Source organism: Musca autumnalis, unplaced genomic scaffold (assembly GCF_047663935.1).
Source record: "Musca autumnalis isolate F117 unplaced genomic scaffold, ASM4766393v1 scaffold_3, whole genome shotgun sequence".
Classification (NCBI taxonomy): domain Eukaryota; kingdom Metazoa; phylum Arthropoda; class Insecta; order Diptera; family Muscidae; genus Musca; species Musca autumnalis.
The window spans coordinates 99,328,021-99,346,177 of NW_027411866.1; the positions used below are offsets into that span (position 1 = coordinate 99,328,021).

Sequence of the window (18,157 nt, forward strand, 5' to 3'; positions counted from 1 at the left end):
CACACACGAGGAGCTATATGTGGATCGGCATGGAAACCACTCATTGAATGTGATGCTGATATGCGGACCAAACTACAAATTTTACAGTGTACTTGCAAGTTGGCCGGGCAGCGCTCATCACTCCAGAGGGTTAACAAATTCGGCCGTATGTGAAAGTTTTGAAATTGGATGGAACCATTTCCGAATTCTGTAATTTTGGCTGACAGTGCGTATGGACTGAAATATTGGTTGAAATCCCGAAAACCTGCAGAACAAACTTTTAATCATTGGCACAAGAAAACCCAATGTAGAATAGAAATAGTATAGCATATAAAGGAGTGATACTCTCCATGTCTAAGTTATATGAGGATTTAACCTACGTTTGCATAAAAAGTAAGACATATTTACTTGCACAATCTTACACAACATTGCGTACAGTATGGGAACAAGTGGAGAAAACATTATTCATACAGACGATATTGATGGTGAATTGGATGAACCTAATTTGGAAAGAGATGAAGAAGAAAAGGATTTTCATAATAACGTGTATCGTTCGAATGAAAGCCTCAGTTCTTTTTTACAATATTTTTCTAGTATAAAGAAATTATGTATTTATTTTAATTTTGATGTTTCGTAATGAAATTGTCCAATAAAATTAATAAACTATTAAAACCATTAATTCGTCATTTATTTTGAAAATATATTAAACTTAAAGGACTTAAATGTCATTTGAGTCATCTAAAACGATACTCTCGGATATTTCAGTAACAGTTACGGTTTCTTGTGTTGCAATGTCCCGAGTTAGAGCAGATGTAGGTAATTGTAGCTTCCTCTCCAATTCAATACATTGAAGTTTCCTATAATAAACTTCAACTTGTAGAAGCTCCAATCGAAGTTTCTTTTCTCTATCCATAGTTTCGTTGGGAAACTTGGTAGAGCTCTTTCTCTTGTGTGAGTTTTGAGTAGGGACGGTAGGTGCGTCATCTGTCGGCGATACTGTATAACTTTCTGGCAAATTCAGACCCTCTACCACAACTGCATCAGAACTGATGATGTCAAGAATAGCTAAGTCTACTTCATTCATAACGCTGTATTTTCCATCTGACGATCCCATTCTTCTGGCATTATCTCTTTTGGCCTGTAATTAAAAATGTTGTACCTTATTTACTAAACATCGCCAGTGTACACAAAATTATCTGACGACGTAAATCAAATCAGAAAATTTCAGTCTTTTGACAATGCAATACGTGGTATTAGTGTATTATGTATGTAATCTCATTACCTTTGTCAGTTGTCACGTGTGCAAATTCTACACCTTTGTCAGATGTTATTCGAATTATTTTAATTGTAATTCGAGAATTCTATTTGTAATTCGTAATATTTCATTTGTTATTCGAATTATTCCATTTGTAATTCGAATTATTCTAATTGAAGTTTGAATTATTCCATATGTAATTTGAATTATTCCATTTGTAATTCGAATTATTCCATTTGAAATTCGAAGTATTCCATTTATAATTCGATTTATTCCATTTGTAATTCGAATGGTTTCCTTTGTAATTTCAAATAAAATAATTCGAATTACATATGGAATAATTCGAACTACAAATGAAATAATTCGAACTACAAATGGAATAATTCGAATTACAAATGCAATAATTCGAATTTCAAATGGAATAATTCGAATTAAAAATGGAATGAATCGAATTTCAAATAGAACAATTCGAATTACAAAAAGAATAATTCGAATTGCAAATGGAATAATTTGAATTACAAATGGAATGTTACGAATTACAAATATAATTCTCGTATTAAAAATGAAAGGTTGCGAATTACAACTAAAATGTTTCGAATTACATCTGAAAAAAGTTGTACTGCAGATAAACAATAGCTTTTGGGATGTAGCGGAGAAAAAGGAGCTCCTTCATTTCCGCTCTCTCCCATAAACTCGACCCTCTAACAGTATTTGAACGAGTGACTACATACATACATACTTTGCAAGAATTTTACTGTTTACTAACAAATGTTGTTATTATGTACAATATATATCTAACCCTCACTATACCTTTTTCAGATGTAATTCGAATTATTTTACTTGTAATTCGAGAATTTTATTTGTAATTCGTAACATTTCATTTGTAATTCGGAGTATTCCACTTGTAATTCGAATTATTCCATTTGTAAATCGAATTATTATATTTGTAATTCGAATTATTCTATTTGTAATTCAAATTATTCCATTTGCTATTCAAATTATTCTATTTGAAATTCGAATTATTCCATTTGTAATTCGAATTATTCCATTTGTAATTCGAATCATTTTATTTGTAATTTCAACTAAAATAATTCGAATTACAAATGTAATAATTCGAATTACAAATGAAATAATTCTAATTTCAAATGGAATAATTCGAATTACAAATGAAATAATTCGAATTACAAATGGAATAATTCGAATTACAATTAGAATAATTCGAATTGCAAATGGAAAAATTCGAATTACAAATGGAATAAGACGAATTACAAATAGAATAATTCGAATTACAAATGGAATTACAACTAAAATGTTTCGAATTACATCTGAAAAAGGTGTAGGTACAAATATTCTTTGTCTAGACTTACCAATGTTCGACTCTTCCAGAGGCCAAACAAATTATCTCTTGCAAATGTCCATGTTTTTTGTGATGAAGCAAGTTGAAGGGATTGAGCTTTTTTTAACACTTCCTCCCAGGCTTCCTGCTTATGTTTTTTGGTAACCTAATAAAATTATTATGTATAACATATTAAAAATTATATGTATAACGTATATGTATATTAAAAATTATATGTACATATAAAAAAATCATAAAAATACTTACATTATTGTTTTTGAAACTGGCGAATAAAATATCTTTTTTTTCTTTAATGACATTTAATAATGCCATTTTCTTTTCGTTTTTGTTTCCACGACGCATTTCAATGTTTAATTTAGCCTTGCTAAATAAAAAGTGAAGTAAAAGAAGTGCAAAGATGATGAAATTTTACGTGGAACAATTAGCGTTCTCACTTTGCAGATAAAAGCAAAGACATTGCAAAAGAATATATAAGAGAGCCCAAGAACTCTTTAAGAGAGCACAGTGAGAGTAAATGCTGTCTAACGCAAAGAGGAATTGTAAAGTAAATTTGTGAAACAGACAATATAACCACTTATCAAAAAAAAAAAAAATGTTTTTGATAAGTGCTAAGTGAAAAGTGATAAGATGTTTGTGGAATAGTGCCCTGTTGGAGCAATGGGGTATTTCCATGAGTGTTGACAACCATCAGTAAGTAAATGTATTCAACGTGTCGCGAATGATGTCAGTGATTCCCTATTTTACTCCTGAAGAACAGATTACGAATTTAGCTCCTAGTTATTAATATTTATCTAGAAACGCCACAAATAATGGTTGCAAAATTTTCGCATATTTTTGGTTTTTTCATGGTATAAGTAAAGAGGTAGATTTAAATGAAAAAAATCTATAGAACCCTTGTTTTTCTTGAATTCCTAAAACTTCAAAATAAAAGCAACAAGTGGGTTTGTTTACAAAGCATTTTTGAGGATTTTATAAGAAACGCGAAAAATGAATGAAGTGTTAAGTTTTCTCCACGTAATCGAGTTGTGAATGATTGTTTCAATGCAAATCTCACCAATTTCTTCCATACAAATGGTCTAAAAACAATTTTAAAAATCATTGAATTCGATTGTTTTTAAAATTGTTTGGCATAGTATTCAAACACCACACACACATACACAGTATGTTTTGAAGTTTTAGGCATACTCGAATGAAAAAATTTAAATTGACATAAAGCTTTGGCTAACCTTTCTTATTAAACCATGGGTTTTTTTTGCAGTTTCTTTTAGTATTGTCCGTTATCTATCATACCACGCTTATAAAGCTTCATTTGGCCTACACATTTCAACACATTTGGCCTAAAACGTAAGCAATTCAAAAAATCAACTTTTTTGTAATTTTGGACTTTTTATGAAAAAATGTAAATATGCCTTAAAAATTTAATCATAAATGTTAGTCCATATATTTGAGTTAGGCAATTTTCCTTGCGGCAATTGTCAGTTTGTCGGTGAGAGAGGGTGTTGAGAGGCAAAGGATTACCATATTCCTCAACCCTCTCTCCATCAAACTGACAATTGACACAAGGGAAATTGTCTAATGTAAATATGGACTTACATTCATATAAATTCAGGGATTTGTTAGGAATGGAGTAAGATTATTTTCTTAATCAAAAACAAGTAAAAAAGTATCAGTCGGCTTTGCCGACAGAGATATACCCTCAGCCTGTGAATATTGAAACAATTTTTTCCCAAAATACGTATGTATTTAGGGGGTTTTAAAAATTTTGGGCGTTTGAACCGACAAAAATGTTGATAAGGATTAAAGATCAAAAGTTTTTCGGAGGAGATACTAGAAGGAATGGATCGACATTGACCGTTATGGAAGTGGATCTCCAGCCACAACATATGGTGCCATAGGGGGTTTTTACACTATACGGGCTGTTTGCTCAAGAAGTATGGACTTGCCCATAAAAACTTTTACCGTCGTAATTGAGGCAGCGAATGCAAGTTGCTTCAACAAAAATCAAAGTGATTCGTTATTGTGAATTTTGTGTGGGAGGTACCGGATGGAGAGGACAAATATAGTCCATATTTGAACCTGATCTATATCTGGTAGATATATTAGGATGTGTAAGGTATAGGCCAATCGGCCACTCCCTTCAAGAGTCACCGTACGAAAAATTTTTCCGCACATTTTTGAACTTTTGTGGGGGAGGTAACTGAAGGAGGGGACCGCTATGGCTTATCTTCAAGCTTAAACTATGTTTGGACAAAATATTACTAAGGCCATATTTTGGACCGAATCGGCATATCCGTTCGAGAGTTATCTTGCGCTCCAACCAACTCACACGGTGTCATAGGGGTTTTTTGCAACTTTCATGCTATTTTCTCAGGAAGTATGGACTTGCCCCTGATAAAACTTGTACCGTCGTATGGAGGGCAGTACAATACAATACAAGTTGCTAAAACAAAAATCAAAGCGATTCGAGAGATGGCCCTAAACTGAACTTTTCCGAAATTTCGTGTGGGAGGTACCCGATGGAGTGGACCTATTGAGACCATATTGGAACTTCATATTACTCTGGTAGAAAGTTTTCGCTATACAAAGTATGAACCAAATCGGTCAATCCATTCAAGAGTTATCGTGCGCACAAACTTTCCGAACTTTTTCGAACTTTTGTGGGGGAGGTACCGGAAGGGGTGGACCGATGTAGCTCATCTTCAAACTTAAACTAAGTTTGGGCAAAATATTACGAAAGCCGAATCGGTTCATCCGTTCGAGAGTTATCGTGCGCTCCAGCCAGCAGGACAGACAGACAGACGGGCGGACATGGCTAGATCGACTCAAAATTGTCTGAAACACATTTCGTCCAAACATACTTGGGGTCTAAAACCATTATTTCTATGAAGCACATTTTCATCGTATCAAAGTGTATATACCCTCCTTAGCCTAAAGGCTGAGGGTATAATTAAGGGATTGACATGTAAGAATACACCTACATTACCCTCCAAAGTTTTCGGAATTTTTAAAAGAAACCCAGATTGCAGGAAAACTATTCGTTTTTGAGAATAATAATCAATTTTTTATTATTATTTATTAAAAAAATGCTTAACAATTTTAATTTTCATAAAAAATTTTAAGTTTTTTTTCGCAAAAAAAATTATCGGCGCTAAGTGGGTTAACTGTTACGCGTTGTAATACATTTTAATATGACATAGTTACAAAATAAATGCTTTCATTATTTAGGAGATTCAGGTTATCCTTTAGAGGGTTGGTTGATAATCCCTTTGCCCAATCAGCTTGAGGGAAGTCCGAAATTCCCTTATAATGAAGCACTATGTAAAGCTCGAAATCCCGATGAAAGACTTTTTAGTGTCCCAAAAAGTAGATGATTGATAAACAAGGCAAAGGACTCCTTTTGTTTGAGTCATACATTCGTATTAGATAATTCCACTGTGGACTGTAGTGGTGACAGAGGTCATCCTTGCTCTACTCCCGCGTAGTTGCGAAACAGTTGGCCTTTGTTCCCGTTGTGAAGAACTGAGAGTTTTACATCATCTTACATCGCTATTATTTTCTGGCGTACTCCCTTTTTATCAATACTTTCCACATGGCTGTTCGTCTGATGGTGTCGTAGGCTTTCTTGAAGTCGATGTATAGACATAGACAGATAAACGGCCTGGCCAGCACCTACTTACAGTTACTCCCAGCTTATTTGATGTAGAAGTCAAATTGAAATAAAAAGCAGTTTATTTCGAGTGTTTTAGGTAATGGAAACAAAACAAAAACATTTATTCATTACTTAAGTCTTATAGAAACATATTCCAAAAAAAGAAATAACCAATACAAATCATCGCGCGATAATAAAATTAAATGAAAAAGTGTTGTTTTCCAGCTCACAGCTTAAATGATGCACTCTATGCAAATTCTTCAATAAACTTATCTAATAGATTGTTTTGAGGTTGTAGTAGTTTCTAGTACGGCCTTTAAGCGAGAATTCATTGATTCCACCAACTTCCTGGTATAATCTGGGCTAATTTTCTCCCATTCCTCAAGCAACGTGTGTTTATGGTCTGATTCATTAGAAATATTGTGAGTTCTTATGTTTTTTCAAGTAGAGACCACAAAGTCTCTATGACATTGAGATCTGGACTTTGTGCTGGTATCTGTATAATATGTCAAGTCTTCAAAATTTCGGCTGTATGCTTTGGATCATTGCCTTGGTAAAATCGAAATGACTGCCTTATGCCAAGTTTTTCTGCGCTTTGTAGAAAATTATACATCGATAAATACCAAATTTCCGACTCCTGTAGATGACATACAGCCCCATACCATTACACTGCCACCACCGTGCTTGACAGTGCTGCGCAAATTAACGGGATTAAGGGTGGTATTGGGTTTTCTACATACCAGAGACTTACCATCTGACTTAAAAACATTAAATTTGCGTTCGTCGTGGGAAAACTCAATTCGACGATTTCTATTTTTGCATTTACGTAGGGATTGTTGCGTGCAGTTCTGCTGTTATAATTTTCGCTTTGAAAACTCGACTTATTGTTTCGGGACTACATGAATTTCCAAAGTATTTCTAGGCTTCAATTGCCAACTTTGGGGCACTAAGATCAGGCTTAGCTTTGATTTGCCTTATGATTCATTCAAAATTTTATTTCGGGCGTTTCTCCCCTTGTCTTCAATTCTATTTTCCTTTACGAATCTTTCTACGATATGTTGGACTGTAGATGTACTCAACCCAACAATTTCAGCTATCTTCTTTTGACTTTTTCCAAGTGAATGATGTCGAATGACATCTTGACGTTTTTCATCTGAGGTACTAGGTCATGAGGTTTACCCATGACGAAAACTTTAGAATTCATTTATTGTCAAAAATGTGTAATGAAGTCAACTATTTTTTCTCTCATCTATCTGTTTTTACAATACATCATTTAAGCTGTGAGTATGATTATTTGAGAGTTACAGGTGATCCGTTATATTTTTTTGCTATTAATGCAATTTTCATGATATTTTTTTGCTATTAATGCAATTTTCATGATTTTTTTCTATTAGTCTCTTACATTCATTTTTAAAAATATCCATCATTGTTTTGATCCTATGTTAAAAATTTAGAGAAATATTTCACAATCTTTATAAAAAAAAATCTATCACAGGAAATGTTGGCGACATGTTATGAGTATTCCAGCCATGAAAATTTCTCTACAAGTGTAGGACCCATGTCATTGAGCTAATATGAATCGGGGTGCACTCATTGATATGAGAGAAGTCTCCCTTGTCCCGCATGGGATGTTTGTGGAACAATTATTATTATATTATATATAAATAAATTGGGAGTAACTGTATGTTGAGCTCGAGGTGACGGTCAATGTCAGCTCCTCTTTTGATTCTAGCTTTTCCATCATCTGATACAGTTCTCTGAGCCGCTCGCCGGAATAGTTTTTAGCTCCACATCAGCCCTGCTAAGAACGGGGAATTTTTTACCTTCAATTCTCTTTCGTTTTTTGTTGGAACAGTAATAAGTAAATAGTTTTGTAATTTTTGTTGTAATTTGTTAATTATTTAATCAAGGAAATTGTTTTGAGTAAACTTAAGTGGTATTTTGTTCTCTGTGAGCAAGGCTGCTCTACATTTTATTTAGTTGTAAATTAAGATGTTGTTAAGAGCTTTTGGACCTTTCCACATACTTATAAGTGTTTCTGTCATCATTTTAATGATTTCTATATTAGCTCTATTACACTCGGCCAAAGGGAGTCGCAACTAGAACGCAATTCTTAAATTTTAAATAAAACACAGATAGCTTTAGTTGGAGTATTCCCCCAATGGCTCAACTTCATTTATTACCCTCTATTACAGAGAGTAATGTTTTTCAAAACGAACTGACAGTGTTGCAAAATTTTACTGATCGCTACCAATCAGTTCGTTCGTTTTGAAAAACATTACTTGTTGCATAATATTTTGATTTTGTTGTTTCTTTGGAAAAGCCGAAAAGTGAGTGTGATTCTCATTCATATGGGAATACTAGACACTTAAAGAGTTCGGTTTTTCGCTAAAAAGGCATCATTTCAAAAACTGAGAAGCCAATTGATAATTCCCTTCGGCGGGATGAAGTCATAATATTGGTAGCGATCAGTAAAATTTCACTGTCAGTTCGTTTTGAAAAACATTACTCTCTGTAATAGAGGGTAATAAATGAAGTTGAGCCATTGGGGGAATACTCCAACTCAAGCAATCAAATGAGATTGAATCTTCAACAATAAACAAAACAAACATAAAACACAGATATTTAAACAAAATCGTGAAACTTTATTATATCGTAAAGCAGACAGAAGGAGGTTATGTATAGAACATGATATCGTGCAGATTGCCGCCGCGGCTTTGCTGGCAGACACGCCATCTTTTAATGAAATTTTCAATGAAAGAAAAAACTGGTTATCATTTCACGTTACCGAACACCATTAACTGTTTGCGCTTGCCCTGATTCATTTTCATAGAAAAAGGTCCAATGATTCCTCCAGCCCAAAAACCACACCACACAGTGACACGTCGAGGATGCTTGCTTCTCGTGAATCACTCGAGGATTTTCCTCACTCCAAATGCGACAATTCTGCCTATTGACGAAGCAATCAAGATGGAAATGGGCCTCGTCACTGAAAATTATTTTATCGGCAAAATCAGCATTTTCATGTTGTCTCTCCAATAATGCGTTGTTCATGCGAGTAATGATAGTCTTATCATTACCAAAGTCCTAATTATCATAATCCTAAAATTATCATAATTGATTATAATAAATCAAGATCATTCCTTCTCTCCATTCTTTAGTTATGTAAATAATGAATTTTATTTCATTCGCCATTTTCATAGTACCATTTATTTCAACTTATATCTATAATTGATCAATTTACTGATTTTGTTATTCTCATTATTATAATATTAATTAATACTCTGTATAATTTCCTTCATCGACATATTTGAATTTACTGTTATTCATAATTTTCATTTCCTGTTCAAACATATTTTCTATTTTGTCACTTTTGAATTTGCCTTTGAATCAATAAGTTGCTCAATAGAAGAATTATAATTTGAATTTCAAAACAAATATTCAATTCCAATAAAATATTTAATAACGAACGACAAAAGGATTTTTATTATTGGATTAAACCATCAAAAACATTACTGGCGCAGTCGATATAGGATCCTTTATTTCAAGAAGCTGAAGCTTTCAATGAATTCGCATTCAAGAAGCTTAAGCTTTAGAGCGATCAAATAAATAAATTTTCAATTAAAAATTTTTGGAGGGAAAACGAACAAACCAATCTGATGAACCTTTAATTCAAGAAGCTGAAGAATGGAACGTATCATTAATTCAAAAAGCCTAAGCTTTATTACAAATCATTATATTTTCAGTTTTCTATATCAATTTTGGAGGGAAAAGTCATACACAAAAGAAACATACAATTTTAAAAATTTTGGAGGGAAAATTCATGTAACAAGAAATTAATCAATCAGTCTCCAATTTTGGAGGGACAATCAATATACCAAAAAACTAATTAATCAATTTGTTGTTGAGGATTGTTTGGAGGATTCTAGTAATTCAGCCGAGAGAGATAACCTAGGATACAACTGCAAAATACCGTGAGTACAGACTGCCTATTTGCAAAAGAAAAAAAAAAATAATAAAACATGAGTGGATGAAAAACATTAAAAACAAGGTTCCGGTGAAGGAAGTACAATTTGATGGAATCAACGATTACAATTTGTTTGTACAAGATGTCAAGAAGACCTACAATATACCACAGTCGACTGATATTGAAGTTTTTGATAAGAACACATATTGACGGATTATTTACGGCAATATAATTCAACATATATTATATTGGATATTAAATTAGCTTATAATGTTACTAATTTTAACGAGGTACCAACATCTTCCTTTCCATGGCAACCGTTAATTAATATAAATGAAATTCCTTAAGTGATTTCATATTTAAATGGTAAATCACTACAAAATAGTGACAGAACAAAAATAGCAAAAGCTATAATTGTGAATATCGTGGGACACGACCTTAAAATTCAACTTATTAGAAAGGATTTTATATGTTTGACGGAAGATATAGAACAAGTATTCCCATTCGAAAACAAAGAAACGTATTAAAGACGTGCTTGTAAAGGTCGTGGTGCAAGAGGTAAATTATATGATGCATATATTACCCACAGGAGAAAATTAAGAGCCACCCAAAGTTCAGAGCCTGAAAATATCCCGTAGAAAGTCTTGGCCAAATAACAGAATTTACTAACAGTATTTCTACATCTGAAGATAAAGAAACCGATGTTTTTGACAATGTTGCTTTTTCTGAAAATAAAGCAGCAAAACTTCTTGAAACTGCTTCTCTGCGTCCGAGAAGGACGACAAAGGATCTGCACTTACGGACGATATGTCTCCATCTGAAGATGAAGAAACTGAACTTTCTTCCCGAGAAGGCAACTGGAGTGAAACATTTGACGAGATTTCTAAATTCCCAGAAAGCGAAGACACCTATATAGAAAACATTATTAAGAAAAATGTTTTAATATATAAAGAAACCGATAAAAACAAATGAAATATTGTAGAAAACTGCACAGCTGAAAAACAAGTTGTAGACATTGTTAAATATCTAGATATAAAATCGATTACTTGCCAAGATACTAAAGAAGTAACCCCCCATACCATTGCTATCGAAAACGATATCGTTTTCGAATGTTTCTCGAGAGTTTTGCGGATATTTTGTTCGAGAACGACACACGAGAATGAATTAAAAACGATTCACTCGTCGCTCAGTTTGTGGCAGGAAATCCTTCGATTTCGAATATCGTTAATAATATTATTAGCGAATGATTGACGATAGTTTTACGATAGTGGCGAAAAACATTTTTTGTGGAGTTTCTTGATGTTTCTGTTATGTACCTTTTCCGTTTTTATTTCTTTATGTTTGCGACGCGATATTTAACTGTTGATAAACATTGTTGTCTTGTGTTTGGCAACCTACCCATATGTTGTCTTTATCAACACTTATTGTCTATATTATACGTAGCATTTATATCGAAATTATTTGAAAAAAGCAAATGGGAATTTTTTACAAACAACGTAAATTTTTTTTTTGAAACAAAAAAATTTTCAAAGTAAAAAATGTTTCTCGAAACAATTTTTCTTGTGAAGAAAAAACATTCGCCAAATGTTCGAAAACGATATCGTTTTTAAACTTTTGACGAACAAAAGAACAACGTGCTTGTGTACACCCGAAAAACAATTGCCAATTCTTCGAATGTGATATCGTTTTCGAAAGTTGTGTCGAACATTCGAATAATATCCGCAATTGGTATGAGGGGAAAGGATGCGAAGCAAACCGAAAAGAAGCTAATATGACAGAAATAACAACAGGTAATAAGTTTAAACATATAAGCATAAAAGACAAAATGAGTACGGCAATCGAATGTTATAATTTTGTAATTGAATTTAGGCATTCTAGTAAAAAAGAAATCTATAACAATATTCTGAACTATAAGAAAAAAAAATAAACAGGCAAATTTATAACATAACCCCAGAAATTAGATTCATAAAAAATTATAAGTCTGTTCGACATAAAAAGAACCTAAATTTAGGTTTAGTGCTTTACGATGTACATATATTACGATATACATTACAATAATATAAAACGTGAAGCCAAATTTATTTAACACACTTCAATAAACAATGTTTAAATTATGTTACATAAAATCTATATTTATATTGTATATATACATACATACAAATATATACATTTTTTGTAAAAACCCAATTTTATCCAAAATAATTGTAACATACTATACTATCGTTTAATGGGGGAGAAGTCATGATTGTCTTATTATTACCAAAGTCCTAATTATCATAATCCTAAAATTATCACAATTGATTATAATAAATCAAGATCATTCCTTCTCTCCACTCTTTAGTTATGTAAATAATGAATTTTATTTCATTCGCCATTTTTCATATTTATTTCCACTTATATCTATAATTGATCAATTTACAGATTTTGTTATTCTCATTATTATAATATTAATTAATACTCTGCATAATTTCCTTCATCGACATATTTGAATTTACTGTTATTCATAATTTTCATATCCTGTTCGAACATATTTTCTATTTTGTCACTATTGAATTTGCCTTTGAATAAATAAGTTGCTCAATAAAAGAATTATAATTTGAATTTCAAAACAAATATTCAATTCCAATAAAATATTAAAAAACGAACAGCAAAAGAATTTTTAGTATTGGATTGAACCATCAAAAACATTACTTGCGTGTAGCGTTCCATTTTTACTAACCTCGTACATTCTACTAGCAAACAATAACAACTGTTCCAATGTCAAACAATGCCACTTCGAATGGCGCCAAATTTAAAAATTGCGCTCTAGTTGGGACACCCTTTATGAGGAGAGTAATTTAAATAAGTGAAAATTATTGCTTCAATAGCTTACTCTTAGCGATTTAGCATGTTTATTGGCAATATCCAAAAACATTGATTGGACTTTATCATTTTCCTTGTGTATTCTTTTCAATCTGCGGTCTTTCTTTTTTGATGACTGAACCAACTCATTTAAAGTACTGGACAGCTTCTGAGAGGCATCGTTAACTATATCTTCTCCGCTTTCAAGAAGAATTTGTAGTTGCTATTTGTAAAAAATACAATATTCAAAGTGTATGCGACTTATTTACAGATGATAACGCTGTTACCTCTTCCAACGGCACATTTTCCTTCACAGACTCATCTCATTCCATATAAGCATTGCCTATTATTTCGACAACCCTCGTATCTACGTCTGTCATCGGTTCCTCATGTACATATTTCCCTATTCCCGGTAAGCGCCTGTTGGCGCTTTCTTTCTCGGCATTTGCTGCTAGTCCGACATTTTATGTACATCCATCCAATAAATACAGATTAAAATGTTGCAAACATATATACATATATGTATATGTAATATACTTGCTATGTGCCATTAGTCAGGTGATGTGTACGCCCCTCCAAGGCTGTTAAGTGTAATAGACAACTCATCCTATTTCTTCTTGCTTTCGTACCTTCCATGCAGTTTCGTTAATTTGCCGCTTGCCAATTCCATATCGTTGGTCGTGAATTCAACCAAGTATCTTTTTTGCTTGGACGAAGCTCGACTTCACTTAGGTGTGATCTGTAAGAGTACTGCATATTATTAATAAATTATTATAATATTTTTTCTTTTGATACTTTCAAGTTTGAAATTTTTGCAAAGGTACTACTACTTATCGACAGTTACAGAAGAACAAAATAATTACTGCATACACTGTAACAAATAGTGTATTTCGAGAGGAGAGTGTTGCATCTTTGATTATTTCTTTTGAATTAAAAAATCTGCTTTTAACCCTAAGAGCTCATTTACAATTGCTATTTGAAATCCACTTACCACTTTATAATATGTAATTATACTTATTTTTAAATGATTTAAAACAGTCAGTAGTTTCATTTAATAATTGGTCAATAGAAAATTTTGCTAAAATCGAATACTTTATTAATCATGTCACATTATTTACTTTATTTTAATAAGTTATTCGCTACAAATATTAATTCGACATGTAAAATGTACCGAACGATTGAAATCGTACCATTCTATTACATCTCTGAACCCATATGAAATATATCTTTTTTCCGTATATCCATTTTTCTTCCACACAGTTTCTAGAAATTGAAAATGGCGAACCGGATCCTTTTGCTGTCCTGTGCGAAGAATGCTGGCATCACATTTTCACATTTAATGATTTTCAAACAAATGTTATACTATCAAAAGAAAAGTATCTGAAAAATCTTGAACTGGAACATACTATAAGCCATAATAAGCTGCCACCAGATCCAAACATAGATACGGCAGTTAAACCAGCTGATTCTTCCCATCTGGACTACAAGTCATGGGATATTATCAATGTTAACCCCACACCAAGTGTGTATGCAAATTCCGATACAATTTCGATTGCGGGCACTTTAAAAGACACTTCTGACGAAGAAATGGAAGACGACATCATTGAAGAATCAAAATATGAGATTCAAAGTTCGATACCATACCATTTCATAGAAAAGACACAAATTTCAAATGATCCACAAGCGGAAAACCTACCAACAACGACAGAACTAAGTTCATTAAATGATTTTGGGAAAAGGAAAAGGACAGCTAGAGAAATGGATGTCCTGATACAACAATGGATACCCACACTGGATTGCTATTTATGTAGAATAACTTTTACATCATTTTCCGATTTAAGTGAACACTTTGCCGTAAACCATGCTGATAAAAAATTGTATGTCAAATGTTGCGGACGTAAATTTGAATTTCGTTGTCGACTAGCTTCACATGTCCATGCCCACCTCAACCGCGATCTATTTCATTGCCCGCGGTGCAAACAATGTTTTGCCTTGAAATCTAGATGGCAAAATCACATAACTTATTCCGAATGTGGTAAGGGAACTGCAAATGAAACCAATACAATGGAATTAAATGAAACATCCGTTGACGATGTAAGCAGTGATATCTTTACAAAATCCTTAAGTCCAAACATAGTTGGCCCAAATGATGGTGATAACGACGGTGCTAATACAATTTGCTATGTTAGTCCCAGTGTGGTAGCGTCAGTAGTAAACACATCGGAAGATAACCACAATGAAGATGAAGATAAAAAGCCTCAGTTATTCGATGAAAAACCTTCATTTGCCACCCAAATTCCCGATTTTTCAGAATCAAATGCCATCTCTGCTGAGACAGATTTCACGCCATCTTTAATAGAGGATATTTATATGAAACTAAAGAAACACAGGACCTCTAGCGAACTTGATGAGATTATACGTCAATTCAAACCAACACTGAATTGCATTTTATGTAACATAGAGTGTACCACATTTTCCATTTTGGCTGAACACTTCGACACAAGTCATCCTCTCGAGAAAATGTTTGTGAAATGTTGTGGGCGTAGGTTTCGATATCGTAGCCAATTGGTTGATCATTGTCAAATGCATCAAAATCCCCAACGTCCCCAGTATGAATGTGACACCTGTCACAAAACATTTACCAGAAAAACTTCTCTCAAAAATCACAAATATTATGTCGATTGTGGTGGTGCTGGATGTAGTGGTAGTAGTAGACCTAAAAAGGTTGAAACACAAAAACGACCATTGAAATTAGAATGTCGTATATGTCATCGTATATTTCACGATAGGCCAAAATACGAAGAACATGTCTCTAAACATCGTGCCGAAAAGGAACACATTTGTCGGTATTGCAAAAAAGTATTCGCATATCGTTCTAGTTTAGTACGACACATAACCACTAATTTTATGTGTCATGCTCGGAGTGGTGGTGGAAGAAAAAGGAAAGGTAAAAAAGCAGACCGAACATGCAAAATCTGTTCGAAGGTATTCATACATCGTTCTCGTATGCTGCGCCATTTAAAAGTTATGCATCGCAAGGAAGAAGATGTAGAAGGAGATGAAATAAAGGTCAAAATTGAAACTTTGAATGAAAGTAATGAAGTGAATATCTGTAAATCTGAATAAAAATATGAACTATGTGAAAAGTTGTTTTAATCTGTTCACCGTAATAAAATCCATACATAATATTGTGGATAAGGAAAGAACAATGTAAGTAAAATAACAAGATTATAGTTATTTGTTTTCTTTCAGCAAATATCTTTTCTTTACCTAAAACTCGACACTGTGTATAAAAGTAAACACCTTCCTACCAGGGAAGCTTAAGAGAGATTTAACTTGACGCAAACATAAAAGACAGAGAGAAAGAGATAGAGACTCTGATGATATCTACAAGAAGTAAGCTTAAGTATCAGAAAAACTTACAAAAGTGGTCAGGGGTTCAACTACGGAAGTTTAGAAGAACCAGGCGAGACTGAATTCCTAATTAGCGGGGATCAATAATACTGCCCCCCTTTCTCTGAAGCGTCGAAGAGGATAAGATTTCCTGAGGAATACACAGAAAAAATATTTCAAGAATTTTCACATATTTTCGTTCGTGATGTAGTTTTTTCACATAAGGTACATGTGCAGTTTCTTATGTCCATCCGAAAGCCACTATTTTTTTTAATATGTAAGGTTTTCATGAGATGCAAAATCACTTTCCCATTTTTCCCTATATTCCACTATTTGCTCTCATATTTCCTCTCTTGTTTGGAAAATCTCTCAACTTTGTTCTCGTTTTCTTTTGAATGGTCTCGTCGTCTCACCATCGTATTGACAATCTATTAACAAACCACAACACAACCCCCACCATCGCATTTTGCATTATGAAAGCGTTCATGATATGCAGAAATTTGAACCTGGCAAGACTTTATGAACACTATTCATGAAATGCAGTAATTGTTTTTTTCTGTGTATGAATACGCCTAAACCGTGTAAGATGAAAAAAGAGTTTATCACCAAAGTATTCTTTGACATAGGTCGACAAGTTGAGCTCGGACATGAATCTTCTGGAATGACCGGGGACTCAAAGTTAGTCAAAAGCTGTTGGATCACATCAGCATTAAGCTTATGTACCACTTTGCCCCATACGCAAACTCTGCAGCTCTCAGGGAAGTAGTCAGCAGAATAGAAACTCCTTGGGAAGGTGGTAAATTAAAGCTGGTGGGAAAGGATGAGATCCCTCACCTGATTAAAGCGGTGGAATACGTCTGCTGCAAACTCGAGACAGAACGCATGCTCGAGGTCTTTTGCATGCAAAATGAGACTTTGGTAGTGAAGAGAAAGATGACGGCACTCCCCTTGTGGTGGGACTTGACAATCTCTCACTGGGCAGTCTTTCAAAGACAAAGGGCGTGGCTTGCTTAATCTCGGACTTCAAAATTGAAAGGACACGTATAGGTAAGCAGGAACATGCCAAGAAAAGCAGCCAGGAGGTCAAACATCCAAGCGACACAAAGCATACCAGTGACCCCAGAGTCAGGGAATTGACATTGAAAGTTAACAGGTTGGTCGACGAGCACAAACGGAACATGTGGTTAAATCATCGGAAAAGTTTCAACATTGGAGCCGGTATAAGTGAATTGTGAACAACGGTTAAGATACTCTCGAACCCTGGAACGAAGGAAAATTGGACCTAAGTCACGTTTGGCGACATCACGTTGACTGTCCCGAAGTGGTGCCCAAGTTATTTCAATCGACAGTTTGTCGTGTACCTATGGAGTGACAGGGTGAACAGAAGAGTATTATGTCACATTAGATCTCTTCCTGCCAAGGATGAACCATCACAATTTACAATGGATGATGTTGCGAATGTCATTTGGAACGCTAAGTCATCCAAAGCGTTGGGCCCTGATGAAATATCCATGTTAATGCTAAAACAGCTGGATGAGCCGGGAGTGGGGTATATCAGTAAAGTTCTCAACCTGTCGCTAGCCACCCTCATTGTTCCCGAAGTCTGCAAAATGGGCAGGAGGGGAGGGTTAGTCCTCCCCAGTGTCAGAAAAAGCTATCCGCTTGCCTTATCAAAAGCCTTTGATACTGTCAAGGACTCTACGCTGTTTGAGGACA

The 18,157-nt window shown here is 33.9% G+C and overlaps 2 protein-coding genes across 8 annotated transcripts in view; one reads left to right on the forward strand and one right to left on the reverse strand.

Moving 5' to 3' along the window:
* Positions 1-16,194, forward strand: part of LOC141397148 (uncharacterized) — a 79,994-nt gene extending 63,800 nt beyond the window's left edge. For all 7 annotated transcript variants that reach the window (XM_073973090.1, XM_073973093.1, XM_073973095.1 and 4 more), the window contains one exon: positions 14,309-16,194. In XM_073973090.1, the coding sequence (XP_073829191.1) occupies positions 14,309-16,174 (1,866 nt within the window). In that variant the 3' untranslated portion in view covers positions 16,175-16,194. The remainder of the gene's footprint in view (positions 1-14,308) is intronic.
* LOC141396713 (uncharacterized) lies at positions 698-2,913 on the reverse strand. The gene is made up of 3 exons (XM_073972351.1): positions 2,838-2,913; positions 2,602-2,736; positions 698-1,117 (listed from the first exon to the last, which is right to left on the reverse strand). Exons 1-3 carry the CDS (start codon positions 2,901-2,903, stop codon positions 698-700), a joined length of 621 nt encoding a protein of 206 aa, XP_073828452.1. The 5' UTR covers positions 2,904-2,913.
* Positions 16,195-18,157: the final 1,963 nt, after the last annotated feature.

Bases quoted from the DNA above. Each gene is read 5' to 3' on its own strand.
- LOC141396713 (XM_073972351.1), bottom strand. From the start codon at position 2,903: ATGGCATTATTAAATGTCATTAAAGAAAAAAAAGATATTTTATTCGCC. The intron at 2,737-2,837 runs GTAAGTATTTTT...TAATTTTATTAG, and splicing joins CCAGTTTCAAAAACAATAAT to GTTACCAAAAAACATAAGCA. The intron at 1,118-2,601 runs GTAAGTCTAGAC...TTTTAATTACAG, and splicing joins TCTGGAAGAGTCGAACATTG to GCCAAAAGAGATAATGCCAG.